This window comes from Centrocercus urophasianus, unplaced genomic scaffold, assembly GCF_019232065.1.
Source record: "Centrocercus urophasianus isolate 14NV4802_14NV808 unplaced genomic scaffold, USGS_Curo_1.0 seq_19, whole genome shotgun sequence".
NCBI lineage: Eukaryota > Metazoa > Chordata > Aves > Galliformes > Phasianidae > Centrocercus > Centrocercus urophasianus.
In genome coordinates, this window is record NW_024884744.1 from 928,393 (window position 1) to 956,205 (window position 27,813).

At 50.9% G+C, this 27,813-nt stretch overlaps 4 protein-coding genes across 6 annotated transcripts in view; 1 reads left to right on the plus strand and 3 right to left on the minus strand.

Moving 5' to 3' along the window:
• The window catches only part of PLCH1 (phospholipase C eta 1), a 62,553-nt gene extending 54,764 nt beyond the window's left edge, over positions 1-7,789 (minus strand). For both annotated transcript variants that reach the window (XM_042821168.1, XM_042821167.1), the window contains exon 1: positions 7,739-7,789. The gene's annotated coding sequence lies outside the window, so the exon portion shown is untranslated. The remainder of the gene's footprint in view (positions 1-7,738) is intronic.
• Positions 7,790-9,076: 1,287 nt separating this feature from the next.
• On the minus strand, positions 9,077-13,023 carry CUNH3orf33 (chromosome unknown C3orf33 homolog). Its single transcript, XM_042820736.1, has 5 exons — positions 12,943-13,023; positions 12,800-12,859; positions 11,002-11,155; positions 10,357-10,517; positions 9,077-9,789 (listed from the first exon to the last, which is right to left on the minus strand). The coding sequence occupies exons 1-5, from the start codon at positions 13,021-13,023 to the stop codon at positions 9,529-9,531; spliced, it is 717 nt and encodes a 238-aa protein (XP_042676670.1). The 3' UTR covers positions 9,077-9,528.
• A 1,900-nt stretch (positions 13,024-14,923) lies between these two features.
• Positions 14,924-24,638, minus strand: SLC33A1 (solute carrier family 33 member 1). The gene is made up of 6 exons (XM_042821029.1): positions 23,867-24,638; positions 20,090-20,280; positions 19,264-19,448; positions 18,224-18,341; positions 17,320-17,535; positions 14,924-15,678 (listed from the first exon to the last, which is right to left on the minus strand). The coding sequence occupies exons 1-6, from the start codon at positions 24,621-24,623 to the stop codon at positions 15,511-15,513; spliced, it is 1,635 nt and encodes a 544-aa protein (XP_042676963.1). The 5' UTR covers positions 24,624-24,638; the 3' UTR covers positions 14,924-15,510.
• Positions 24,639-25,573: 935 nt separating this feature from the next.
• GMPS (guanine monophosphate synthase) overlaps positions 25,574-27,813 on the plus strand; it is a 21,169-nt gene continuing 18,929 nt past the window's right edge. Inside the window, exons 1-2 of one of the 2 annotated variants that reach the window (XM_042820655.1) lie at positions 25,574-25,707; positions 26,225-26,327. In XM_042820655.1, the coding sequence (XP_042676589.1) occupies positions 26,322-26,327 (6 nt within the window). In that variant the 5' untranslated portion in view covers positions 25,574-25,707; positions 26,225-26,321. The remainder of the gene's footprint in view (positions 25,708-26,224; positions 26,328-27,813) is intronic. The other variant, XM_042820654.1, reaches the window with a different exon arrangement.

Sequence of the window (27,813 nt, forward strand, 5' to 3'; positions counted from 1 at the left end):
GCTCAGTCACCAGCCCACCTCCCTCCCACCTCCATTACAGGCTGTGGTTTGAGTATGCACCACATACTGCTCAAACTAAAGGCCAATTTGACTGCAACTGGGCCCACTATGCAGCTATCGCCATTACATCTCACATTGTGCATTTGCTGGACTTTTGCCCTACCAGGCCATGAGCTTTCATTATAGCTTGCCACACGGTCACTCTTCTGGTGTTAATTAGTAAGGCACAAGCTGACAGTTAGCTTAGCAGCACAGAAATCACGTTATCACTGCTACCCAGCCTACTGCCAGGTTTTTTCCTTCAGGTACTGGAAAGACAAGCATCGCTATGTTTTAACTACAGAAATCGTCTCAAGTATTTATCCGTTGGAATTTACACACACAAAGAGAGATGGCTTCTCTCGCTCAGCTCCCGCACGGAACTCATATCACAGCTCTGAAGGGAACCTGCAGCCCCCTCCCTCCCTCCCAGCTCACACAATACGCCCTTGTTTGGAGCACCGCGGGTCCCCGCACCGTGCTGCTGCCTGCAACAAAGGTTCTCCCAGCAGCTGGGGATGAAGGCGGAATTTGCAAGCTGGGATGAAGGCAGTTATTACTGAAAGTAAACTGATTTTGCTCAAGTTTGATAGAAAAAAATAAGTTCAAGTTACATTCGTGCATGCATACATGCGCACAAAGAAACAGGTCTGCGTGGATACACGGGGATGAGATGAACAAATGAGACTTTTTATCATCATGATAGAGGGGGAAACTCCTTCCAAGGAAAGTTCCCTGAAGATATTTGGGAAATGAAATGGATTCTAGAATTCGTGGAGCCAAACATACAAGATACTTCTGAAGGCAGAGGCTGCTCTGTGCGGCTGTAACAGACGCTTCTTGCTGCACAGGCTGGACACCAACAAGGCAGCACTCCCCTAAGCTCTGCTCCCATACGTGTCCGTTTAGCACCCAGGAACTCCCTTGTCCTGTGCACAGCTCTCAGGAGAACACTCAGACAGATGAGTTGGTAGTTAAGCCAGCAATATACAGGGCGGAGAGACTGCAAATCCCCTCTTGTCTCACCTGCCCTCTCCCCTTCCTGCTCCTGAAGCACTCCGACAGATAACATTAAGTCAGTCTGATAGCACAAATGGTTCCTGCCAACAGCAAATGGTGCAGCCCACCATTACCTCCCAGTGCCAAAGCCTCTGCACCAGCTGCCAAGCTCACACTGCACTGCCTGCCCAGCCAACTGGCTTTGAAAGAATCATTCTTAAAGAAGGGATTCCTTTCTCTAGCACAGAGTGGTGTATGGGAAAAATAAATGTTCTGTAAGAAGTTCTGCATAGCTGAAAGATAGAAACCCATTGTGACTGGCAATTCCATCTGCAACAGAAAAGGGAAGTCCAGAAAACAGTGCACAGAAGCTCCAGATTTTGGATACCTGCAATCGTTTCAAATTGGTGATAAATTTTACAATAAAACAGCTCAGGGATTCTGGAAGCTACAAGAGGCATAAAGTAAAAGCATAACAGAGACAAGGAAAAAAGCAGGTTGAAAATGGGAAGAGAAACGTAGAACCAAACAAAGGACACAGTCAGCACGTTACTGGCAATAATTCCACATGAGCTCCAGGTGTGGCCATAAAGCAGGCAGCTCTGCCATCTGTGCAGGAGGGCACCAGGCCCTCTGCCTGCAGCCAGCAGCAGCAACGCACCTCCCAGGCACACGCTGGCTCTCAATCTGGCAGCTGGGATCGCACCCCAACCTCTGCATCACACACACCCAGGTAGCTTCCAGGTATTGCAAACTGGAGAAAGAAGCACCTCATCAGAGTGGAAGTAACGCCTGAACTTTCCTCACTGAACACCAAAGCACTCAAAAGCCAAGTTAGCTTCACAGGTCTACACCATTGCAAGAACAGAGAGTATAACTGATTTACCTTAAGCTTGAGAGTAAGCAAAAGATTTCCTTGAATGTCTTGGGAACAGAACAAAAAAAACACATTTCAGACCAAGCCCCATAGCATTTCTGAAGTCTTTTCTCAGCAGCGTGGCACACTCACTGCAGCAGCAAGCAGAGAAGACAGGACACTTATCCTGGCTTACCTGCACTAGTCCAAGAACTCCACCCTCTGCTACATTCATATTTTGAAACAGCAGATACCGAAGAGACAGAGCGAAATCATCTGCAGTTTAGTTTGCATTGTGACCAGGAAAACTCATGCTTTTGCCATCTTTCTTTCTCTGGAACAGGTTCCAATAGCCTGCAGGTTTCCTCGCACATCTGCTTATCATCAGCCATCAACACACATCATAGAACCAGAGAATGGTTTGAGTTGGAAGGGAGCTTTGAAGGTCATCTGGTGCAACTCCCTGCATGGAAGGTTTTATACTGGGCCAGGAGAGAATTAGCTACTGTTCCTAGTCCATGTTTTTTCACTCTGTAAAGGAAGATCAGCTCTTCTGGTGGAATAACCTTCAAACTTGCATACATAAACGAGAAGCTGTGGAGCATAGACCATACTTAATTGGTACCTCCAGAACAGAGTAGCCATCAGATGAAAAGCTTAGCCATCACCGGGCCAGAAAATGGAATCCAAAAGGATTACAGAAATTTCATAGGGTACAACACGTCTGCAGTCCTGGGCTTTTCGTTTCAGAGACGCTAACAGTCACCCAAACATTGCTAAGCATTTAAGCTGGTCTGAGTTCAGGCAGATTGAGACTTAACTGCCATACAAATACAGGCTTTAAGGGTTCCACACATCATCAGTGCAAATCTCCACTGTAATCAGCATCAAATATCTTCACTTATTCAAAATAGCTTGCAGAAATGCTTCTAGTGTCACAAATCCAGGGCAAGTGCAGAACTAGGCAAGGCACGCTAGCAACGTCAGGTTAAAAATTCAATGCTGTTGCAAAAAAGCAATTTTGCCTACAAAATTGGCATTGCTATCATAAAGAAAAGCATCCTCACCTACCTTACTAAGCCTTTTTTCTTTGTCAACTACCCACGCTATACGTGAGGGCTTCCTAGAATGTAAAGTATCTTGTAGTAGAAACAGAAAGATCAAAAAATATCCCCAAAGTGACAATCCCTTTTCAACAGGGAGCATTTAGCATGAAAAAAAGATAACCGGTAATAAAAGGAACAATCATCCAACATCTGATCTTTTTCTTATTGCATTTCCCTAGAACAGTTCCTAGAGAAAGAAGAGATCTCCCTGTGCAACACAAGTTGCCCTGCACCATTCCTGCCCTGCAAGCACATGGGATGGCGGCCGGAGGCCAAGCGGGCTGCACTGGGCCATGCAACAAACAGCTTCCTTATCTGCCCAGCCCACGTTAGCAAACAGCAAGCCTTAACCTTCCTTGGCCATTAATTCTGGTGGAGCTTTTGTTTCAAGTCATTCCTTTGCTCTTTCTGGGGAGTCATGAAAAGCATGTGTCAGCACAACTTGCTGCTGAGGACGGCATTAGAAAGGATTTGAACCGACTCCCCATGGCAACAGACCCTGAAAGGGAATTAGCATTTGCTCCCCATTCCTCAAGCAGCCTAAGAGGAATTTGTTTTCCTCCTGTGGAGGAATTGTTTCCAGGAGTGCAGCACGTTGCTGCCTCCATCGCTCAGCAGGCGCTGCTCCAAAGGACACCTACCTCGCACACCCTGCGCTCAGCATCACTCATCCCACCAGGCGTGGAGCTGATAAACACAAGTGAGTGTGTAGGGCTGTTGCCTTACGTGGCTTTCCAGCACACCTTCCAGCTGCTTTCCGTGCACCCAGTGCCACTAATCCAAGTCATCTGTTGGTTCTGCTGCACGTACATTTTCAAATCGTGAATGCTGAACCCAAGAGTCTACGCTGGAGATTTTCATCTGCACAGACAGAACTCGCTTTGCCCCGCTGGCTGTTTCAAGGCACCACCTGCAGCACATCCTGAAGATTCTTCTACACATTCTCCAGTTTCTTCTATGGGATAAAACCAGCACTCCCTTGGGAACAGGCAGAGGAACACACAGCACGCCCAGGACTGGCAGCTTTAAGAGCTACCCACAGCAATACCAACAGCCCCAAAGCATGGAGAAACGATTGACCCCAGGCAGCGTTTGACAGGCTCCCAGGGACACCTTTGGTCAGCCTGCACCAACACCAGCCAACCTCAGCAGCACTGCAGTGGAAGCACCTCCTGCTCGAGGCCTGGGAAGCACGGACAGATTTACCCCAAGCACAGCTCTGACCTCATGGCACAAGTTCTCAGCTCATGGCCCAGTTCTCCAGGTACAAACTGACCCACGTGAAACACGGAGACACATTCCCAAGGAACTTCAGCAACACTTGAAGGCCAGAATAATTCCCACTGCTGCTGTGAGCAGGGCAAACCACTGGTCTGTCAAGAGCCCACTGGGCTCTGCTTTCAGCCACAGATCTGGTGAGCATCACCTCACCGTGTGCACCTCTGCCTGAAGCGTGAAATACGAAAGACAAGAGAAAGGAGGAGATGTTTGCAGAGACTCAACACAGCAAGAAATTCACCAACCAGCTGTTAATGACACATATTTAAGAGCTTGCGAAAACATCTGGCACAGATTTCACGTCCCATCCCAGCAGCAAAATGACGCTCTGAAGACGCGAAGTCATGACAACAAACATGAAGTGTAAGCTTACTTTGTTCTCACCTAGCATGACTTGGCAAAATAATGTTTCTGGAATTGGAGGTACACACTTCTTCCCCCTAGGGGAAGTCCTTTGAGGACTCCTTCTCAGAAGGCAGGCAGCAGCCAGCACAAGAGGTCGTGCTGGGAGCACCCATCTCTCAGAGCAAGGATGGTAATTCAGACAAGTCATTTTCAGACCCACTGGTAACATGATAGACTATTATTTGAAATGGGAAATATTCCATTTCAACTGCTGCTCCAGCTATTACTACAATCTGTGAAGCTCAGGCAGCACACAGAATATTTCAAACTATTTGATAAAATACAAAGATAAAAATAAGATGCCTGGGAAAGGCTCATGCTAACACAGGCGGCCATGGGCAGATTATTTGCATCTTGCACGATACTGGGCTTCTCACCAACTGAGATGCAGACCCCAGAGGAGTATGGATGAAGGCTGCTACCTCCACAAGAGCTTCTGCACTTGTCATCAAGTGCTAACGCTGGCGACTGCAAATATTCTTCCATTTTTGCCTACAGGTGCACTACCAAATTTGTTGCCACTTCTGGAACTAAGACTGAGCACAGAACACAGGAAGCACGCTCCCATGAGCCCAGCAATGCCTGCTTCAAACCCGAGCAGTCAGCACATCCTACACCCCACTCACAGACACGCTTGGCCGTGCCTGATGTGCATGGATATGTGAACTTTGTGCCAATTCCAATAAATCAAGCCTGTCGTGGTGCATGTGCTCCTTCACACGGCAGATTGCCTCCACCTGAAACTTCTTGCAAGCAGCCTTCAGTTATTTCAGGTTGGAGAGCTTCACACAGACGCCTCCTGCCAGGAGCCATACGCTGTGTTAACACACGTGGCCAAACACAACTGAAGTGGTTTAGTGGTTTTGCAATACTCACCCGTGGCCTTATACCCCCAGCAGAGCATATGTTGCATCCTCAGTGTTTTGTCCCCAGCTTTTCCTAGCACTGCAACAGGTGTCTGCCCCCAAGATGCTCTCAGTACCTCTTCTCCACACCCTCCACTGCCTCTGGAGAAGGCTCTGTTAGTGTCTATTTGCAATGCTGGCTATTTCCTCCCACCTTCCATCCCCTATGGTGCCCCACCTTTCAGATGCATTCACATCATTCATCTACCAGGCACAACAAAATGGAGCACCTGTAAAGCCAGATGACCTAAAAAAGGCCACACGTATTGGGGCCCTGGGAAAGCAGAGAGCAGGCTCTGGAGAAATGGTAACGTCCTCAGTGTCTGCAGAGACTGGAACAAGGAAACCACCCTCAGTACAGAGAGCAAGAGCAGTTTTCTAAAGCAAACAAAATGCACACACACACTTCCTGGCAATTTGGTCAGCCTGCACCAACACCAGCCAACCTCAGCAGCACTGCAGTGGAAGCACCTCCTGCTCGTGGCCTGGGAAGCACAGACAGATTTACCCCAAGCACAGCTCCGACCTCGTGGCACAAGGCAATGAATGAATCCCTGGGCACTGCTCAGCTCTGCTGCCCCACGGTTGGCAGCTTTCATGTTCTTCTAGTGCAGTGAGCAGGATCACAGAATGGCCTGGGTTGGAAAGGAGCACAGTGCTCATCCAGTCCCAACCCCCTGCTGTGTGCAGGTCACCAACCAGCAGCCCAGGCTGCCCAGAGCCACATCCAGCCTGGCCTTGAATGCCTGCAGGGATGGGGCATCCACAGCCTCCTTGGGCAACCTGTTCCAGTGCCTCACCACCCTCTGGGTGAAAAACTTCCTCCTCATATCCAACCTAAACCTCCCCTGTCTCACTTTAAAACCATTCCCCCTTGTCCTATCATTATCTACCCTCATAAACAGCCATTGTAAACTCCCTCCTGTTTATAAATGGATGATTGCACAGAACATGCTCTGCATCCTATCGCACCAAAAGGAAAACACCAACATAGAATCACGGAATCACTCAGGTTGGAAAAGACCTTAAAGGTCACTGAGTCCAACACGACCTAACCATACTACCCTAACTAACAACCCTGGGCTAAATCATGTCCCAGAAGCATAACCTTCTAGAGCACCTTCATCTCCATTAAATCGATTCCTCAGGCAGCCTCTGAGCGTTCAAATGAATTCAAAACACTCAGAAAAAGTTTCTGTGCACCCTACATGGCACCAGCATGCAGCAGCCCGACCTCGTCTGAAGGCACAGGCAGGGAAGCTGTCCCAGGAACACAGCAGCTCCGTGGCAGCCCTGCCAACAGACTGCAAAATTCAAACATGTTTTCCTTTTAACTTCCAGACTTGCTTAAGAACAATAAAAACGAGGAGGAAAAAGAACGCTCCCGTGGGGCTGCGGCCCCGGCTTCGCCATCTGATCGAAGTCACGGCGGCGTGAAAGGCCCGAGGCGTTAAATCGATTCCCCAGGCAGCCTCCGAGCAGAGCCAGGGAGGAGCTGCGCCCACCCCAGCGCTGCGGGGCGGCCGGGAGGCACCTGCAGGTCGGCAGCAACCAAGCCGTCCCACCGTTCTCACCGATCGCATCGTTTTACCGGTGGATGGAGACGTGCTTTCCCCGAAACCACCTCCTTTTCTGAAGTTACAGAAAAGAAACGCATCGGTTTAACGACAAAAGGTTCCCGTTGGCGGACTGGAGGCTCGCAGTGCCCACAGAGCCCGGCTCTGCCCGCGCTCTGCCCCGCGCCGCTTCACTCCCCACAGCTAGCGGCCACGCGCCCCGTAAAAGCACCTCACAGCCGCTCCTCAAACAAAGGGCCCGAGAGCACAGCGCTCCGTCGGACGCGGCCGGCTCTTCCCCAGGAGCTCAAGAACGCTTCACTCCGACGGCATTTTTCGCTCGGCCGGACCCGAAACTCCGGGGACGGCGCGGCTGCGAACGACCCGAGCGCGGCCCCGTGACGGCCCGTTTGTCCCAGCTCTCAGCCTCAGCGCGCCGTGCCGCTCAGCCCGCGTCCCGCGCCGCGCTCCCGTGCAGCCGCCGCATCGCAGCCGCCCGCCGTGACCCCACCGGCTCGGCTCCCGACGGGGCCCCCCCTGCCGTGCCGGCTGCCCCCAGCTCCCGGCCACCAAAAGTTCCCTCGCAAACCGCACCTGGACTCGGGCGGCGCGCGGAGCTCCGGCCGCCGTGCCGCTCCTCGCGGGGCCGCCCCGCTCGGCTCGCTCAGGTCCGCGCGCACGCGGCTCGGCTCCGCTCGTTCTCCCAGACCCGCTCGCTCTTCGGTTCAAACGCACGGCGCCGCCGCCCGTCCCGGCCCGCCCTCCGGCGCAGAGCTCAGGGCAAACCCGGAGCCGCCCCGGCCCGGAGCGGAGCGCCCTCCGGCCCCGCAGCGCAGCGCCGCCCGGCGATCCAGCCCCGGTGTTGCGGCGGCCCGGAGCCCGCTCCCATTCAACCTGCTCCATTGTGCGCCCGCGGCCGCCTCCCCTCCCAGAGCTCCGCAGCGGGCAGAGCCGCCTGGCCCCGCCGCCCCCGGGCGGCACCTGCTGCGGGGAGCGCCGCCCTCGGGTAACGCATGTCCCGAGGCGCTGCCCCGTCCTCAACTGGGCTCCTTTGCGCTGCTCCTCAATCACGACCCACAGCGCTCCCGCGCAGCCACAGCTGTTTCCTTTCCTCGGCGGTTGTGCTTTTGTTTTTGTTTCTTCTTTTTATTCCTTGAGGAGGAGGAGATGCTTTGGATTTGTTTTCACAGCTCAGCCTGGGCCGATAAGAGCCCAGCGCCATTAACGAGAGGTCCGAACCCAAAGACAGAGCCCTTCCTTTCCTTCCTCTCGGTCTCAGCCTTAAGGAGGACCTTGGCGATGAATATAGGCTCCCTTACAAGCAAAATGCAGTCTGTGTAGAATTATCTCGTGTTTATTGCAGCAGAAGGCTGCACGCACATTGTGAGCGCTCCGTGGGGAAGAACTTCTTGTAGGTAAGGATGGATAAAAAGCACCAGCTACCTCCCGCCCTGAGAAGCACTGTGTCTGTGTGACCCAGTGCTCTGGTGTCTGAGTGCAGCCAGCTGTCAGCGCCCCATGCAAGTTCCTGATGCTGCTTCTGAACACACTGATGCTGGCTGCGCTCCATCACACCTGCCTGCAGAGCCACCCCAGGTACTCACACAGACACACAGCTGCACTGTGCTTGACAAGAAGCACACCTTGGGAGGACCCAGGAATAAACATCCCCTGTGTGTGTTCCTATCTGAGGAAAAGCTGCTTCCAGGAGCCACAGTTCTGCCCCGAAGTCAGCACAGGGTGGCAGAGCAGCCAGTCAGCAGGGCTTGGATGATGAAGCTTTTCAGACCACATCGCTCTCTTTGGTGTCTCATTGCCTAAGGAATACACACAGAGAAAAAAATGCATGAAGTCCTTCACTCACATAATGAGGAGTGTGGGAGACAGCATACAAAGCTCAGGTGTTTGGTATATGAAAAGCCACAACGAATATAAGAAATTCAATCTTTATTCTGGAAAATTTACAAACATACACCTGGCAGACACTTCACACCACTCTGAAAAACAAAACAAGTCCTCAATGTGCTCTGGTCCCCTTTTTCCAATTCCAGAAGGTTTATTCCATCCCATGTAGGCATTTCTAGAATCATCAGGAAAACGTCACTGCTGCTCACAGCTGTGGGTACCCAGCAGGAACAGGACATGGCAGTTAGGATCTGAGGAACAGCTCAGCTTAACAACACTTCCATTCTTGCCCTGCCTAATATCACTACACTTCAGTCCCATACAGACTAAATTAGAAAGCACTCTGTAGTTCTTGGGTTTTCTGTTCAAGACAAGGAACCCCAAGTGCTGGCACTTGTTAGCATTAACTTACACTTTACACAAGCATGTAACACATAACTGCCCTGCTTCCAGTCCAGCCTCCCATCCCATCCTTAAACTTAGTTTCTCAACCAGCTCACAAAACGTTTCAATGTCCACACGAGTTTACTGTTGCTTATATGACCTCTAATCCTTTCAGAGAAGCTTTCTTCTTTCCATATCCCCTTATTTTTCCTCAAGGCTTTCAGCTCCGCTCGGAGAAGTCTTTTGTGCAGCTCCCAGAACAGGTGAGAATCGTGCTGCAGTCCTTCTATGCTCGCAGCTCTTCCAAGCCCTTCTCTCAGGACCTCTTCATTTAAGCACACGCTGGAAAATCGGCCCTGCAGAACAGCATGGGGAATGTCACATCCCCTTATCCCTTACAGAGAGCATGCATGCAGATGTATGTGCTGCCTCGGAGGTACAGGCTGTACTTCCCATTGAATCTGTGCTCATGCAGAGAGAAACTTTTAACTTTCAAAGCTTTTTCACTTTTTAACTCATTTAGCTGAGTTGAACGAAATTCAGCTGACTTTTAAAATGGTACTTGTGCAAGAGAGCTGTAAGAAGGCATTGCATGGCTTGAACATTAAGCCCACCAGAACTGCCCGGTGCAGCCAGGTTGGTCCACAGATACACTCATCTCAGAATCTGGTTTAAAAATACATTACTTAAGATTCATGTAAATATAAATCCAGGCTGGATGTGGCTCTGAGCAGCCTGGTCTGGTGGTTGGTGACCCTGCCTCTGGCAGGGAGGTTGAATCTAGATGAGCATGGTGGTCCTTTTCAACCCAGGCCATTCCATGATTCTATGAAATGGCATCGATAACATTCTGATGTACTGAGATAACTGCCCGATCGCAGCCAAACCCCACAGTTTTAAGTCATTCTTACCACTGCATTTACCTTATTTACTAAAACAAGGCACTCGAGTGCCAAGTGCTCCCTCCCGAGAAGCTGGAACCAGATCACTTGTAGGGGTTTCAGCTCCCTCTGAAGCCACGCCGTGCCCTCGGGGGTCAGCTCCACACCGGCCAGTCTCACCAGCAAGAGCCCCTCGGGCTGCCCTGCGCACAGACACAGCACTCCTTTACCAAACACAGCAGACAAGTTAGCTGTCACGCTTTGCACACGGCCTCAGCTGTTGTTAATGAGTCTATTCCCACAGACATTATAACAAATAAATCAGTTCTAGGGTTTTTTTCCCCTTGGAATGAGAGGAGCCATGCAAACAAATGAACCGCCCAGACACTTGAGTTTTGCTGCCAGAAATACATCGCAGTGCTGCTACTGCTATTAAAGTGTCAGCAAGCTCTTCCTACAGAGCTCTCCTCGCTCCTTCCCATTCCTCAGTTTCCCATCTGTACAGTATGGGAAGACCAAAGGGCAAAGCCAGACCACAACTTCACCTCTGTCCCAGCACCGATCTCTGTACAGACACAGCACTTCGCATCCCATCGATTCACACCCACCTGTTTCCAAGAATAGGATTTAAAAACTCCTGACCTATTTCTGCGTGCATTGCATTTCTCTCCACGTACTTTTACTCACACTTTCTCTGTATTGAGGTAATGAAAGGAACGCTGATGGGGATGTGCTCCACTTCCAGACCCATCTCAGTGACACGATGCACTTTTCCTCGCAATTTCACATTCTTTTCTATAAACCCTGCAGGTATATCCAAAGCATTTGTAAACTTTGTTGTCTGTTGATAGGAAGAAGAACAAGTGTTAAAAAAAGAACAGCCACAGAGCAGTTACAGTCAAATCCAACTTCTACAAATAGTCCAACTTCTACAAATATCTGGTGAATCACAGCCGTGCTGTTAAACAGCACGAGGAACTGCTTTCTGTTAGACAGCAATGAGCTGCAGACACACAGCAGCCTTCACACTCAGGAACGCTCCCCATTCTGCAGGGCATGCAGCACGAGGCACGGGCACGAAAGCTTAGAGAAAAACAGAAACAGATGGGTTTGAGCAATACAGGTTGAAGTCAACTTGATTCACCAAGAAAAGAAGGGTTAGAAATGGTCCGGATGGTGCTAGAATGGGGGAGAGGAAGCAAAAAAGTGTTTGAAGACACCAGCAAAGAACAGACACAGCAACAACAAAGGCAGAGTGGAGGACAGAGGGAACAACACAGCCTTTGATAAGGGAGTAAATAGGAGAGGGACAAAAGCAGGTGTGCACCCATGCAGAGATCACAAGATGAGTGAATTAGATACTACATTCTGTTCACAACAGGATTCAAAGGAGAGTTATATGATCACACAAGGAAACAAAGCTTAACAAAGCTGCAGTACAGGAACAAAGCTGCTGCTCAGTGAGAGGACAGAGGGAAAAGATGCACTGGGATGGCACAGAGCTCAGAATGAAGAATCTTAATTAACTTGCAGAGCTCTCACTGCAGGAAATCCTTTGCAGAGGACTGACACACATCATCGACACACCGATGGGAAGAACTGGTGAGGCACTGGAACAGGCTGCCCAAGGAGGCTGTGGATGCCCCATCCCTGCAGGCATTCAAGGCCAGGCTGGATGTGGCTCTGGGCAGCCTGGGCTGCTGGTTGGTGACCTGCACACAGCAGGGGTTGGAGCTGGATGAGCATTGTGCTCCTTTGCAACCCAGGCCATTCTAGGGTTCTATAAACTGAGCTGCTTCTGCAGAGCTCCACCGCCCTGCAGTGACTGCCCTGAGCTGCTCCCCCCGACCACCTCCGTGGGACGAGGTCTCTCAGTGGTGACACAGACTGTTAGGACCTAAAGTCTAAAGAGCAGAAGTGGTTCAAATCTGGTCTTAACAGCTCTGAAAAAACCCCACCAGCCTGGTCAGTGTGGGAAGATTCAGGTTTATGCTGAGAACTGTTAGAAACGTCGTTCTGCTTGTAGAAGTGTGGAAAAAGACACGAGGAACCAACTCTACAGTCAACTGAAGCACAAACATGAGAGGACTTGGTCCCTGGGCCACACACACAGCTGTGCAACGGGGAGATGGAGCTGGAGAGGAGGAATCGGGGAAAACAAGACGACAATTAAAAAAATAAAATCCAGAAATAAGGTGACAGGGAATACAAGAGCAAGCACCGGCCTCGCCAGCCGGAACGCGAGCCGGGTCACGACGCACCGGAGCCGGGGGGGGGGACGGGGAAAACGGCCTCGAGAGCCGCAGCAACGCAGGGCGGGCGGTGCCGGCAGGGGGCGCCATTCCGGCAGGAGCAGCGGCACGGGGCTCTGCGCAGCGCAGCGGAGCTGGGGGCGGCCCTGGGGAGCCCGGCATCGTTGCGGGGTTGGGGGCAAGTGGGGGAACGGGGGTCCCGGCGCTCCGCAGCCCCGCCCCGCCGCACTCACCAGGCGCACGCTCCTGGCCAACACCAGCAGCCCGGCCACCGCCACGCCGGCACTGAGACTCTGCGGGGAGATGAGATAGAAACGACATTCAGCCGCACCGGCACCGGCACCGCTCCCAGCTCCCGGCCCCACCGCCCTGTTACCCGCACGAGGCTGAGGTGCGCGTCCGCCCACTCGGAGAGGCGGCCCAAACCCTCGGCCGCTGCGCTGCGCCGCTCCGCCATGGCCGCCGCCCCGCCCCGCAGCGCCGCCCCCGGGCGGAGGGCGCTCCGCCTCCACGGACGCGCCTCTCCGTACCGAGGGAGCGGTGTCAGCTTGCCTCTGCGTATGGGAACCGCGCAGAAACCTCGTTCTCAGCGAAAGCGTAAAGCAGACGGACAGAGCTTCAGCCTCTGGCATCGCACGGCCTCACCGCCGCTCCGCCTCCGTCAGCTGCCGGCAGCGCCCGAAAGCTGAGCGAACACAGCGCAAACCGCCGCCCGGGTTGAAGAGGAACTTCTATCACACCGCATACAGCCCCGATGCGGAGCTCAGTTTTGACGAGGAGTTCAGCTAACGTATCACTCCAGCAATGCCCAACGTATCTTTATTACTAGCAGGCTACATCAGCACCTCCAGGAACAGTGCATCAAAAACGCACAGTAGAAGTTAACTATAAAACATCGATGGATTTGATTTCCCACATCCTGCAGTTCAGGATCATAGAATCACAGAATGCCCCGGGTTGCAAGGGGCATTCCAACTCAAGGATCACAAATCTCCAACCCCCTGCCACATGCAGGGCCACCAACCTCCACATTTCATAGCAGCCCAGGCTGCCCATGGCCCCACCCAATGGCCCTGAACACCTCCAGGGATGGACGGGGCATCACAGCCTCTCTGGGCAGCTGTTCCAGCACCTCACCACCCTCTGTGTAAACAATTTCCAGAGGATTTTTTTTTTCCAAAGGATTTTTCTCTCAACTGCAGAGGAGCTGGGAAAAAAATCCTGCCAGCACAGACAAGCTGCTGCTAAAATAAGCAGCCCATATGTACCTAACCCAGTAGCACTCGTGGCTGCAGCTGAAAAATATATCCTTTGGCTACAAATCCCCAGTATATTCTAACACTCTTGCTGTGCTTATGCAGAGGTGAAACTGGAAGACCTGGTTTAGGGAGTAAAACGTGCTGATGCTTACTTTGTTGTTTAGTAGTTGGAACAGATGGAATGGAGCACAGACGCACAGGGTGTGCAGCCCAGGCACACTACTGGCCCTCAGGGGTGCTGCTCTGACAAGTGGAGCAATGGGCTCTGTACCCAAGGGAGCACTTGGTCACTGTCCTCTTCTGGCACCGTCATGCACGCACTTGATGCACACCCCTATGCCCCCCCAGTCAGTCCAAAGCTGCTATCAACTTGGCTTTTTTCTGGAGCATACAGGAACAAAAGGTGCACAGGCCGTGCCCTCCCAGGAGCTCAGAGCATGAAGCTCACAGTGCAATACTTCCAGTACTGACAAGGCAAGAAACAGAGCATGGAAAAACAAATCGCGTACCTTTCAGAGGTATTTTTAATCGTTTTAAATGATGTACCATAAACATCCATCACGTCACAAGTGCCCTGTCTCCAGCAGTACAGTAGACCTGCTGTACATCACTAAGGCACTCAAGAGAGAAGTCATTCTTCATTAATGCACCAGGAGATTTCTGCTGTGAAGGATCAGTACAATTCCTGCAGCACTCGACCACACGATGTACCCTGTTGGCTTTACACACGAGCAGGCTGGACGCCACTGCCCAGCAATTTGGCAAGTTTGTCATCACCAACTCACTTCCAAAGGCACCATCTTCTGTTCCTGCCCCTAGCTGGGAAGAGAGACGTGTTTGCTCCCCGATTATCTTCAAATTTCAGCATCAAAGGAACCGACGTGATCAGTTAATCCCAACGGAACAACTGCCTCCACAAGGACTGCACACCCTCTCCTTTTGAAGCCTGTGTTTTATGTGCTAACCCCACGCCGTGCAGTCTGTGCCAGCAGGGCTGCAGGCTCGGTGTATTGTGCGCTACCCAAGTCCTACTTCCCTTCAACTTTTCATCAAATCAAAATGCTTTGAAACAGAGGAAATAAATTAAACAAATGTAACTTTGTTTATAAAAATATTTTCTTATAAATCTTTAAAGCTTAAAAAAGCCAGAAAATACATTTAAAAGAATCTCTGAAACATTAATTCGTCCTCTGAGGTGTGGTTACAGTCCAGAAAGCGAGAAGAAACAAAGCCCAAAGACAAGTTACATTTCTCTTCCCACGATGAACTCTGTAGTACAATGTGCTTAACCTCCAAGTCAAAACACCTTCCACGTCCTTCCCCTGGTCCACTGCCTGCACCACATCATTGGTTTGAAAATTAAGAACTGGAACTCAGCTAACCAAGCTGCTGTTCAGCTTTTCCATACTTACTATATGGAAAATTCAGGTGTTGATTCTATCAGAAGCCATGACTCTGAAGCTAGAGCATGGGGATCTCTATGCAGTACGTAAGTGCCATTTTCTCATCCTCACATTCTGAACTTGAATTTTCACACTGGGAAGGCAAGTGGTATCACATTCACACATACCACTGTTCCAGCAAGTTGGCATGTAAAAATACCTATATTCCTGTTTATTGATTATGGGATACGTCTCTGTAATAAAACTAAAATGATCTCGAGTCCATCCAGTATTCAAACCGCATCAGTTGGTCCTCTTGCACTTCCATGAAGACTGTCCTTCATCCTGCAGCTTTTTGAACTTTGGCCCAAGCAGGAACCACCAGCCAAACCCCAGAATGACACAGATGACAGATTCCACGTAGTAACCATCCAGGGTGGTGACACAGGAACCACCAGCTTTTGTGCAGAGCTGGAAGGCAGAAGCAAAGGTAGAGGCATGAAGTATTGCCTGGGAGATACTGAAACACAAGACTTGTTAGCAGCAGGCACTGGATATTACAGTTTAATTGCTGTTTCAAGATTCTAACTAAATAAATCTTGCTCTTTTTCTTACAGAAATGATGTGAGGCTTTTGAGCTCACACAGTTGGTGTGAGAAACAACAAAGCTTTGTTATAAAACATGTGGGAGATGGAAATATTTGGCCAAAGGAGTAAATGCTACTAAAGAGGTGCAATGATTATTCTCAATTTCGTGAGGGGGTGGGGGGAGGAAATTCTATCCAAATTGCTTTTTCAGAAATTACAGCCCTGCACATCACACAGGGAACCCACAAACAGACAGCACAAAGCGAGCAGCCTGCAGTTATGTCTGAGGAAAACATGCCAGGGATGCTTTTTAATTACAGAACTGAAAGATAAAAACACATTGAGGGGGAAGGTGTTTGGTACACGACTGTTTCTGCTATTGTTTGTCTCTCAGTGCTGCTATGATCCCAAGATAAAGCAATCCCATAAACAGAGGTTTCTGCCAGCATGTGTGTGATTCCGAGATGTGTCAGAATCAGATTAGGAGGAAGAAGGGAGGTGTGGTGGGGGAACACTGCCAAGTGGAAGGATGCAGAAAAACACTGGAGGGGTGAGCTGAAAGAGCAGGGCCCTGAGCAACAGATGCCAGGGCACAGGGGACCAAGTCAGCAGCAAGCTGAGACACGTGCTGAAAAGGCACTGCAGGAGCAGCTTCTCCTCTGCAACCACTCAGAACTGCAACTCCACTGGTAGAAGTCAAATGTGACTTGTCTGAACACTGTGTGTGCTTAGAGGACCACACATCACAGAGTCCTGTAAACACAGGAAGGTATTCAAGACTAAAATCTCAATTACAAGAAAGGAAAAAAACCATGCAATACGACCCCCTCAGCATTTCCACTCCTCCAGACAGTTGCATTAAAATTTGTCATTCGCCCACAAGGAGGTGAATGCGAAACCCAGCTTCCCAGCCAGCTGTGCATGCAGTTGTTTGATCCATGCACAGCAGCACAGTATGATCTCTGTCCTCTTCCACAGGGCTCCCCAGAACTGGGAAGGCAGCCAGTCACACTGCTCAGCTCCACGTGGAAAGCAGAGATCAAAGACAGCAAAGTAACATCACGGTAGAAGGAATCGAGGTATGAAGCCAGGAAGCCTCCAGACAGACAGAACTAAAACCTGCCACAAAGCTGCGGTGATGTGGAGACAGACAGCCTGCCAAGCACAGAGTGCATACTTACACAGCTCCAGGCTGAGCAAAGTTTACTCAGCAGCTACAGCCTCCACATACTGGAGAGGATGCAGCACTGATCTACTGCTTCCACCATCAGCTTTTCTCTCCAGTTAAGACAGAAAGGAACAACTACTCTGCAAGTGGAAATTTTTGGTGAAGGTTTTAACTCTGAAGAGTGCACAGATGAAAACAGACCGAATTTACCGGACACGAAAATCAGTTCTCAGAGAGAGAATTTTTAAGTGTAAACTATGCACTGCACAGGCTTTCCAAGGTGAACAAAACATACTTAGAGAAGCCATTTTACCAAGAAATAGTTGAACAGAGACCTTCACAGCCTGCAAACATACCTCTGCCTCAAGTGCACTCCCACAGGCCTGTGGCTGGGCTCCTGCGCACTCCTTAACCGTGAGCGGATCAACGAGCCACAGCGCGACGGTGGACGGCCAGTTCCCTCCCAGGTTGGACACAGTGTTGAGCAGCGTCATGTAGGTCCCTCCGATCAGCGGGTCGCTGACTCTGGCATTGAAAGCCATGACTGCAACATACATGCTATACAGCGAGATCTACAGGATGGAAACCCACGGGACAGTAAGGTCTCCCCAGTCGCAGGCAGGGACAACAAAAGCCCTAACATAAACACTGTTTGAGTGATTACTTGAAGTTAGCAATGTTGAGGCAAAAACAATCCCAACAGGTTTAAAGTCGTACAACAGAAATTAGTCCTGCAGTTTCCCTGCTAACATCAAGCTGCTGTGATGCTCTCATCGAGTCACAGAAATGGATCCAGTCTCACAGGCAATCGAGTTACTCAAATCCAACTGAACTTATCACAAGGCCAAATAAAAAAGCATATAAAAATAACACTTTTGCTTGCTCTGATCCAAAGACCAGTTTGCACCAGGCCTACGGATTGGATCCATTCTGCTGTTTCTGCAGATCAATAGAGCAGTCACAAAGCTTTATGGAGCTGCACAACAGGCACGATCACCACCGTGCTTACAAAGCTCAGTCAGAATGCTGGTATTTCTAATGGTACCAAGCTTCTGAGCCTCTGCATTTGGGGAAAAAGCCTTGGAAACAAAAGCAGGTCTGGTGAACTGCAAGTGGCTCTGCAGAAGATGCCCAACAGAATGGGGAGAAATGATATTTACAAAACTGAAGTTGTACAGCACAACAGATGGCTCCCAGTGAACAGCAGCTGCTCACGGCACTTCTAGTCCTCTAGATATGGAGTACCCTCCTGTCCCTTACCTGATGTAAAGCATAGCTCAGCAGTACTACAGCATAGTAGTAGATAGGAAATCCTCCTTCATGTCTTACTCTAGGAGTCCACCATACCAGAAAAGCAAATTCCAGTCCAAGAAGTAACCTGCAGGAATGAGATAGATAATGTGTAATTCAAATGATTCTGCCCATGTTTCTGTACCTTGGTACAAAGCAACTGTCACACACTTGTGTGTACAACATTAAAATAGAAATAGTTTATTTCTAGTTAGAGCTATCTCGTATATAATTACATATTTAATATTTAACAATCAATTTAACATTGGAGCCATAAACACTTTAAACCTCAACAATTCTTTCTCCCCTACAACTGTGACACTGCCAGACCTCCTCCCCCGTCCCTCACACGGAAATTTTGTGTAGGAAGCAACACAGGATATACAACTAAATGTTATTTATTTATGTGTGTTTTCATTTAAAAAAAGAATAAATTGCACTGGAGCACAGTCAAGTATTGAACGTTACAGACCAAACATCGATCTACTGGATAAAAGCATTGAGTAATTTGCTGGATTCCTTGGCTTGCTCCAGAACTGAAACTCCTGCAGAATTCCACAAGCAAACTCCCATTTAAGCCACTCAGTGCAAACGACACCTCCTCAGCCTATACCCACTTTGTTCACCTTTCATTCTCAGAGATCTCAGTGAAGCACACGTTTGCAGGTGCTCCCAGTGACTCACCAATGCACAGAGCCTCTCTTACATCACCTCATAATTACATGAGGTCCCAAATCCAGTCAGAACAGTCCACGAACAGGGAACTATTGACACTAAGAGCAGGAAAGCACTGCTCTAATGCTACTGTATACACATGGTGAGGACGCTGTGCTCCCTCAGGTCACCACATACATCACCTTCAAGGCACAAAACAGAGCTCAACTTACTAGGAAAATTCTGACATGCTTTTTCTTCTGTCTGGAAGTCAGAGTTACAAGGCAATGAGAACACTTGATCTGAATACACAAGTCACCATGTTTCCATAAGTCAGGTTTTGTTTGTGTTTTTACCTAAAAGGCATAGCTTTGTAAAACGTGTTCAGCGGCTGGGGGCCTGCTGTGTATTTGCTGATGATCAGAGGCAGTATTATCTGTAAAGGAACCATTGGAACTGCCAGCAGGGCTAGATGCTCCTTAGGTACTCCCTCTTCCACCAATTTGAGTCCTGTTACAGCATCTGCTGCTGAAAATCCAACCTGCAACATAAATTTGACAAAATAAACCAGGGAAAGCAGACATTGTGTGGCTAGAAATGCAGTTCACATGGTATCAAATACACACAGAAATGTGACAGAGTACAAATTGGAAACAAAAGTCAATTGATTTCCAAATTGGTTCTGAAACACATTCTCTACTTGCACGCTATTCTCATCGTAAATGCCAAAACTCTAGCAGGAACGTTAAGCACAGCAACAGTGTTCATGCCCATACCTTAAAGGCCTGCTGGTATCCAGAGCTGCCAGGAGGATGCCATGGAAACCTACTTTATACAGAGCTGCAGATTCTAGGAATACGATTTGGGTTAAAATAAACATTTTCTGTCCTTTTAACTGAACGCTACACAAAGAGCCTAACTGTAAAGAGGCACACTTAAAAATGAACTACTGCAACAGAAGACTGCAATCAGGCTTCTCCTCAATACGTGGGTAAACACTTAAATGCTAAAACAAATGTTTTCTGTTGTGCAAGCAGTTGTGTTTCCAAACCCCATGTGAGAATTTGGAACTGCTGACAGCCAGGAGCAAAGCTAAGGCACAAGTGACATCACAGGGACTGAGGAATCACAGGAACCTCTCACTGTGTTGGCACCTCATGGCTCATAAACGTGTTTCCTTACCTTTGCTGTGAGAATCAAGAGACAGAACGTAAAAACCGCTGGCATCTTGATTATTGAGAAGAGCAGCTTGTATGTATCAGTGATGCCTTTTGTTTCTTCTTTTGTTGGTGTTAATTCCTTGTTTTCTTTTTTGAAAAGGGCCACAAGTGTAGTGGTAATTAAAAAGACAGCTCCCCAGAAAAACAGGAAATCTAAAATAAGGAAGAGACAGCTGCTACAAACACTTGATTAAAAATGTATTAAGTAGCAGAAATACGGTTATTTTACAACAATATAAAGGACCACTAGTAATAAAAAGTTGAATGGAAGCATTACTCATGGACCCACGTAAAAACAAGCACCAAAGCAAAGCACGCAGTGCAGACAGCAGCAGGCACAGCTCTTCTCTGCTCAATCGTGAACCACGTCTGCTGGAGACTCTGACACAGCAGCAAACAGAGGCATTTTGCTCAAGTTCTGTGCAATAGCACAGTGAGCATAATGGAGAACAGAAACGGGAACATTTTGAGGAGCTGCACACAAAACCACCAGAAGTGAACAAAGGAAGAAAAAACCACATTGAATAATTACATGATGATGAGAAAAACCATCAGTGTTGTTCCACCACTCTCCAGTTAATTCACTGTGTAGTCACACTACCATTTTTCACCCTAATTCTGCACTCCATTTCATATCTACCATCTAAAGGAAACAGATCCACACCAAACGAGCATAAGGGCTCTCTGACCAAAGTTCCTCTACAATCATCATGTCACTTGGAGGGACGTTTAAGAGCATGTGGCATTTGCTACCTCTTAAGCATATTGTTCTAAGCAGGTGTTATATTTGTTAAACAGTGGATTTGCAGGGAGCAATAGTGAAGCACATCAGCATCTTAAGACAAGTGCCTTGAGTTGGTGAGAAGATCATACAAGGTAGTTCCACCCTCCACCTCTGTGAAAGAGGCAAGAAAGAACTCAATCACGTGCAGAGGGTATAAGAGAAATAACCTTTCATCTTTCTGATCAGAAGCCACTCCAGAAGCCTCAAGTTAACTGAAAGGGAGAGATGGTGAAAGGGCAAAGACGGGGCCAAGGTTTTGTCAATCATTAGCTGCTCATCGTTGGCAGGAAGAGAAGCAGCACAGGCATGGAAGCAGGCATGGACAGGCTGCTCCAGCTGCACCCCAGCATTTTCAGTTTAAAATTAAAAATGGCATTTCAAACTAACATCTGCTGCTTCCACATCACTTATTTTTCCCTCTTCAAAAATACCTTGAAAGAGAGAAGACCTCATAGCCAATACTGCCAGATTGCTCCCTCCTCTACTGTTGGGGTTGGTTTGTTGTTGTTTCAAATACCCTGCAAGTATCTTCTGAGTAAACATCAGTGCTCAGAGCCACGCTGCTCACAGCTGCCTCGTACACGGGACACCCAGGACATGGCTCTAATGACAGCAGTGTTACCACTGCAGCGTGGGAATGGAAACAGCTGTGAGCATCAACACATGAATACTCCTGATCAGGTCAGCCCTGCTGGGTGCCTCACAGCAACAGCTGGACTAGCTACAAGGCCACATACAGGAGCCATGAGGAAAAAAACCCACATTTTTTAACTGTAGAAGTTTTCTAGCATTTCTGGTGCCACCAGTGCTGCCCGTCCCCATCCCTGCTTCGTCTCTGCCTGCACACTATCACTGGGAAAACAACCTATTCTGTTAGGGTACAATCAAACTTCAAACCAGGGATAGAGCAGGCTGTAAAAATATCAGCGAGGTGTGGGATAGGACAGTTGTTCCATCACAGCAGCTTTAGAAATACCACAGCTATACATCTCCCAGCAGAAAGCACGTCCCAGTCAGCAGCCAAAATAAACCCAGGCTGCCTTGGAGAGGCTCCTTCTTCCTGCACTACACCTCTTCCTTTAAACTACAGCAAGCATTCATTCGTGTGGCCATGTAACAAACTGCTCAGGAATCAACAAACCCAGCCAGTGAGCTTCTGAAGGAAAAATAATCAAGTCATTTGAACAGCAAAGCACCAAAGTCGTACACATGCTAGCACAAACAACAGGAACACGGAAACACGTTCCTCACTTTTTTTCTCCAGAACTTCATTGTTTGTTTTGATGTGTGGTACTACGCTGTCTCGTGTTATTTCCCACAGTTCACAGCACAACGAATGCTTTTGCCCCTCAGCAGCTTGAGGCTGACTCAGGCTCGTGAGGCACTGGCTTGTTCTTTCCCTAAGAGCACCCAGTGAACAGCAGCGTTCAGTGAGCTGAACTGGCAGAAAACCAGTCACCTTCGTGCACTGTGAAGTTCCCTGCAGCTCTCCTCCAGCCCTGAGACAATCGGCACTGGGACCAGAGCCACACCTGTCCTTTCAGGGCTGGCTGCTACAGTTGCTACAGGACAAGCATGGGCATGGTGAGCTGAGAGGCACAGTCACACAGAGGAGAGAACAGAGACTTCTTCAAGACAGTTTTGCTCCCCTGAAACAACATATCCTGCAACTACAATGTCAGACATACTTGCTTTTCTTTCTCCACCCAGATTAATTCTCCAATACAAGTCAGACAGGTTCTATAGGTGCTTTGATTTTAGTGTTTGTTTTTTTTTTTAAAGGCGGCATGTTTGTAAGAAAACCTTTATAAAAGCAGAACTAAAAAGAAAAGACAGCAACAACACACCCTGGAGAGCGAAGGTAAGCAAAGACAAAGGAAGCTCTGAGTACACAAGTAATTTCCAAGTTGCATCAGCAGTGAAAGACGTCAGTCTGCTGCTGCAGCAAGAGAGAAGAGATGCCAGCGCTGCTGAACTGCACAGCAAGAAGGACAAAGATCCAGTAGGGACAACTTTGAGGAGTACTCTGTGCTTGCTGACATATGGACAAGACACAGGACAAACAAACATTCCTAACTAACAATTAAATAAGGATGCATTATCAGATTCTGTTTAATTAAGGAAAAAAAATCCCCCTGAATCAACTTAAAGGTGATTTCCAGACTGCAAAGGGAGATAAGGTCAAGACTAAACCCTCATCACTTCTATTCCTGCAAACACCATCATTTTGGAAGAAGATACTGCCTTTATTCCAGAACACGTTCCCACAATGCCTCCTTAATGAGACAAAGCTTTGGTGTCTTTTTTAAACAGTAATCTATTCCACAGTTGTTACACTAAGAGAAATTAAAGCAACTAAGTTTCTGAAGTGCTCAGCCTGTCCATGACCAGGCACATTTCCTTCACTCAGTCCAGGGAAACTTGGGAGCTCAGTCACAGAATCACAGAATAGTTGGGTTGGAAGGGATCTTGTCCACTTGCCCAGTCCACCTTAACCTCTGCCACAGGCAGGGACAGCTCCTCCCAATTCAGGCTGCCCAGGGCCCCATGCAGCCCAGCTTTAAGCATCCCCAGCTCTCTGAGCAGCAGTGCCAGGGCCTCACCACTCTCTAAGTAAAGAATTTCCTCTTAACGTTTGACCTAGATCACTCCTCTTTTAGTTTAAAGCCATTGCCCTTGTCCTATCAATATCTGCCATGTAAAAAGTTGCTCTCCCTCCCGTTTATAAGCTCCCTTCAAGTGTTGGAAGGTCACACTGAGGTCTCACCAGATCTTCCTGGAGAAAAGGGCTTTTCTCCAGGCTGGAAAAGCCCAGCTTCCTCAGCTCTTCAAGCCACAAGCTCTGCCAGCTTCCTACACTCCATAAGACTTGCTTTGAACCACGCTGTGCTCCGGGCTCAGGGAGGAAGCATCACCCTCCCTATACCGGTGTGCACAATGGCACCCAGGCAGTACCTGAGAGGGTGACGATGCCTCGTGGCTGGGGCTGGAAGCGCAGGTACTTGTTGCAGAAGGAGGCTGACTCAAGGGCCAGGAAGAGCACGTTGCCCAGGAAGTAGCCAGCTGTCTGTCCCACCGAGTTGCAGGTGGAGGCGTAGCCCACGTTCTCCCGGGACAGCATGGTGAGGGCCCAGCCATCCACAGCGATGTCCTGAGTGGCCGCCAGGAACTCGAAGATGAAGAAAGTCACGGTGAGGGCTACCACATCGGGGCCGTGGCCCTGCCCGTCGCCCAGCAGCACATCCACCTGCGTGGACAAGTAGATCATGAAGAGCCCCAGCACGTATTGCGTGGGCACCAGCCACGACTTGCGGCGGCCGAAGCGCCGCAGGTAAACGGCGTCCACCAGGGGGGCCCAGAGCAGCTTGAGACTGAAGGGCCAGAAGACGAAGCTGAAGAAGGCCTGCTCAGTGTAGCTGGCATTCTTGCTCTGCAGGATGAGCGGCACGCTGCCCGCCAGCCCCAGCGGGATGCCCTGCAACACGTACAGCGCCAGCAGCAGCAGCACGCTGCCCAGCTCCGCCCGGCAGCCCCGCGGGCCCCTCGCCGTCAGCGTCTCCGGCGGGAGCAGCGCCTCGGCCTCACCGCCCGCCGGGCCGTCCCCGCAGAGCGTCAGCGCGGGCGGCACCTCACTCCTTACGTCCAGGCAGTGATGGTGACTGCCAGGTCGGCGCTGCCGACCGCCCTCCTTGGCCGCGATGGCGGGCGACATGGTGCCGGGCCAGGCGCTGCGCGGCAACCCCAGACGGGAGCGGAGGCCGCGCCACCACCCTCCGCTGTGGAGAAGCCGCGCGCCGGCTCCGCCACGCCGGTACGTCCCACCCCTTCCGGTCATGCGGCGGCAGCGGGCAGGCGTGGCCGCGTCCCATTGGTGCGCGGCGGAGCCACTTCCGGCAGCGGCTCGTGCCGCCCGAGGACGCTGGACGACGTTTGTTTCGGTTCGGCCGCGATTGGTTCCGCCTTCCCGCTGGTGGCTGAGAGACCGGGCCGCTGCAGGGCTGGCTGCAAAGCCCTGAGCTGGAGCCAGCGGCTGGCGGACGGTGCGGAGCGAGTCCATGCCTGCGGCGCGGGTCTGTAAGGACCGAGCTGAGTCAGCGCTGCTTTACCCTGGTGTTTTTTTCGCCCCTTGCGCTGCTGATCGCCATCGCTGCTGAAACGCACCGCGCGCTGTGCTGAGATCCGCTGTTCAGTGTCCACGAGCGTTCAGCACGCAGCGATGAATGCCAATGGGTACCTTTTATTCCCCTACAAAACGTAAAGGAAGGGGGGAAGGTTCAACCCCAGCACCTGCCTTTAGTGCCGTGGGACAACGTAAAATAGGAGGCGTTACTTTTGGAGCAGCGTGAACTGCTGAGCTGTAGGTGTTTCTGTGCCAATGTAAAACGTAGACATTTAGTAAAAGCACACGTTATGCCGCGATCCGTAACAGAATCGTAGGACAGTTGGGTTGGAAGGGACCTCGCAGCCCCCCGCCCTGCCGTCAGCCGGCTGCACCCCGGGGTGCGCAGGGCCCGGCCAGCCTGTCCCGAGCACCGCCAAGACGGGTCAGGCCAGGGTCGGGACAGTCCGTAGATAGGACAGCCGCGCCCCGCCCGGCCAGCCGTACCACTGCCCACGCCCCTCCCCGGCTCCGAGCTCCGCCTCTTCCTGCCGGGGCGGCGCTGCCCGGCGCGGGGTGCTGGAGGCGGTTCCTCCCCGCGGCGGAGGCGCACACGGGCGGCCTTGGTTTGGCTCGGTTCTTTCTCCGCTCGGCTCCCGCGGCCGTCCCTATGGCGCTGTGCAACGGAGACGCCAAGGTCGGTGCGAGGCTCTGCGCTCGGCTCGGGCCGCTTTGTGCCGGGGGCGGCGGGCACATGGCGCGGCCTGGCCCCTGCCGTGCTCCGGCCCCGCTCGAAACGGCCGGGCCCGGGGCCGGCGGCGGCTCGGGCGGCCCCGCGGCGGTTCCCCGTTGGCTCGGTGGTGCGGGTGGGCGCCGAGCGGAGCGCTGGGGGACGGCCCGGCCCCAGGCCCGAACAAAGGGCTGCGGGGGCTGCCCGCCGCGGAGCCCCTCGGCCCGGCCCCGGAGCTGCGCCGCGGGCCGCCGGCCGCCGGAACCGAACCGCGCTCCTGGAGCGTCCGGTGAGCGGCCCGGGGCTGCTCCTCGACAGGGCACCGCGCTCTCCGGCCCGGCCGTGCGGCCTCCGGGGCCAGGTTGGGGCCGGGGGTTTCCTGCCCGTTGTGGGGTTTCCTTTGCGGGAAGCAAGCGCTTCTCTGCCGCGCGTCGAGAGAAAGAGGAGGACGCGTCCTTACGGCTGCTTAATTCTCGTATCGCAGGGGAGCGATTAATCTCGTAAAACCTTGGAGCGCCGGAGCGAGGTCCTGGCTGCGGCTCGTTGCGGTGCCGGTTGTGCTGCGGCCTCGCGGGGCCGTGATGGAGGTCCGTGGGTGTGCGGGCACTGCAGGGCGGGCTGCGGGGCTCTGCTTAGCGCCCCGTGTGCGGGCACCGGGGGCGAGGCGGGTTGTGTCCTTCATCGGGCACCTGAAGACAGGATCCGTGCTGGAGCTGCTCGTGGGATTGACGTTATTCTTATAGAACCGACGCTGTGTTTTCTAATGCTGAAAGCCAGCGGCAGCACCTTCTCCTTCCGGAGTTATGGGGTGATAGAACTGCAGCGATGGGCCGGCCACTGGTCTGGGGTTTATTGGGTTATTGGTTCTTCAGGTGTGGATGGCAGTAGGGATGTTTTGTGATCTGGTATGGTTTTCAGCAGGAGTCTCGTGACTCACTATAGCTCACTATAGCCTTTTTTCCCCCCATTTTTCTCTTAGGAAGTGTAACATCTGTTCTACTGCCCTAGCCTTGCTCTCCCGCATGTCAGAGCAGGTGCAGCTGTGTTCTGTGCCTTGAACCATCTTGCTTGCTTGTCCAACCAGGTTTAAGAGGCATTCTCCCAAACAGCCGTTTCTAGGGATTTGTTTTAGAAACAGACCAGCTCTGGTTATAACCCTGCTGTGAGGGGAAAAGAGCTTGGGTCAGAAACTAGAAGTGCCCACAAGGGCAGTGCTGCCCAACAGGCTTCATGTGCCCATTCCCATAGCAGCTGGGCTCCTCCTCCTCAGCGTCCTCCTGGCACTCATGTGATATGCACGTGTGTAAGGTGGACTGCCATGTTGGCTGCACGTTAACAGCATCCGCTTCATTTTTGATGCCACTAAATGGTGTTTGCCATGTTAAATTTGGATTCCAAATCTTGGTTCTGTGCCTTCAAGTAAATGAAGGCGGATCTTGTTTTGACTTCCTGCCTTGTGAGCCACGCAGGTGGTGCAGCACTCCCAGTGTGGGTACAGTTGTCTGTGAAGGTGCCTCTCCCCTGTTGTTGCACACGTGGTGCTGTGCCTTGTGCAGGAGTCAGGCAGCTGGCATCTGGAGGAGTTGTAAGGCCTTCATCCCAGGCATGTTGAGGGTATGCCTCAATGCGCTGCTCTTGCTGTGGAGAGCTGAAGAAAGGTACAGTTTCAGGCAAAGCACAGACCTGCTTGCCATTGAATCACAGCATGGCTGGGCTGGAAGGAACCTTAAAGATAAAGCCTCTGTCCCTGCAGCATGCTCTGAAGCCATATGGTTCAAGACTATTCGTAAGATCTCAGCTCTAGAAAGGGTTGTGTTTGCCACAAGATGGTAAGAATAAGGACATTGGTTGTTATTACGGGAGCTGTTAATTTATGACTTGCTAGGTGGGCATGCCCAGCAGCACTTTGGAGCAGTAGCTTGCCCCAGTCTCTGCTTGAGCAGGAGCTCCTCGTGCTGCCTGGCTCAGCACTGAGAAGTCATTAAGAGCTTCTCATCAGTTATCAGCTGAAGCAAGGAAATTAATAAGGACTCTAACCTGGATTTAGGCTTTTGAAGGATTTAGTACTGTTTT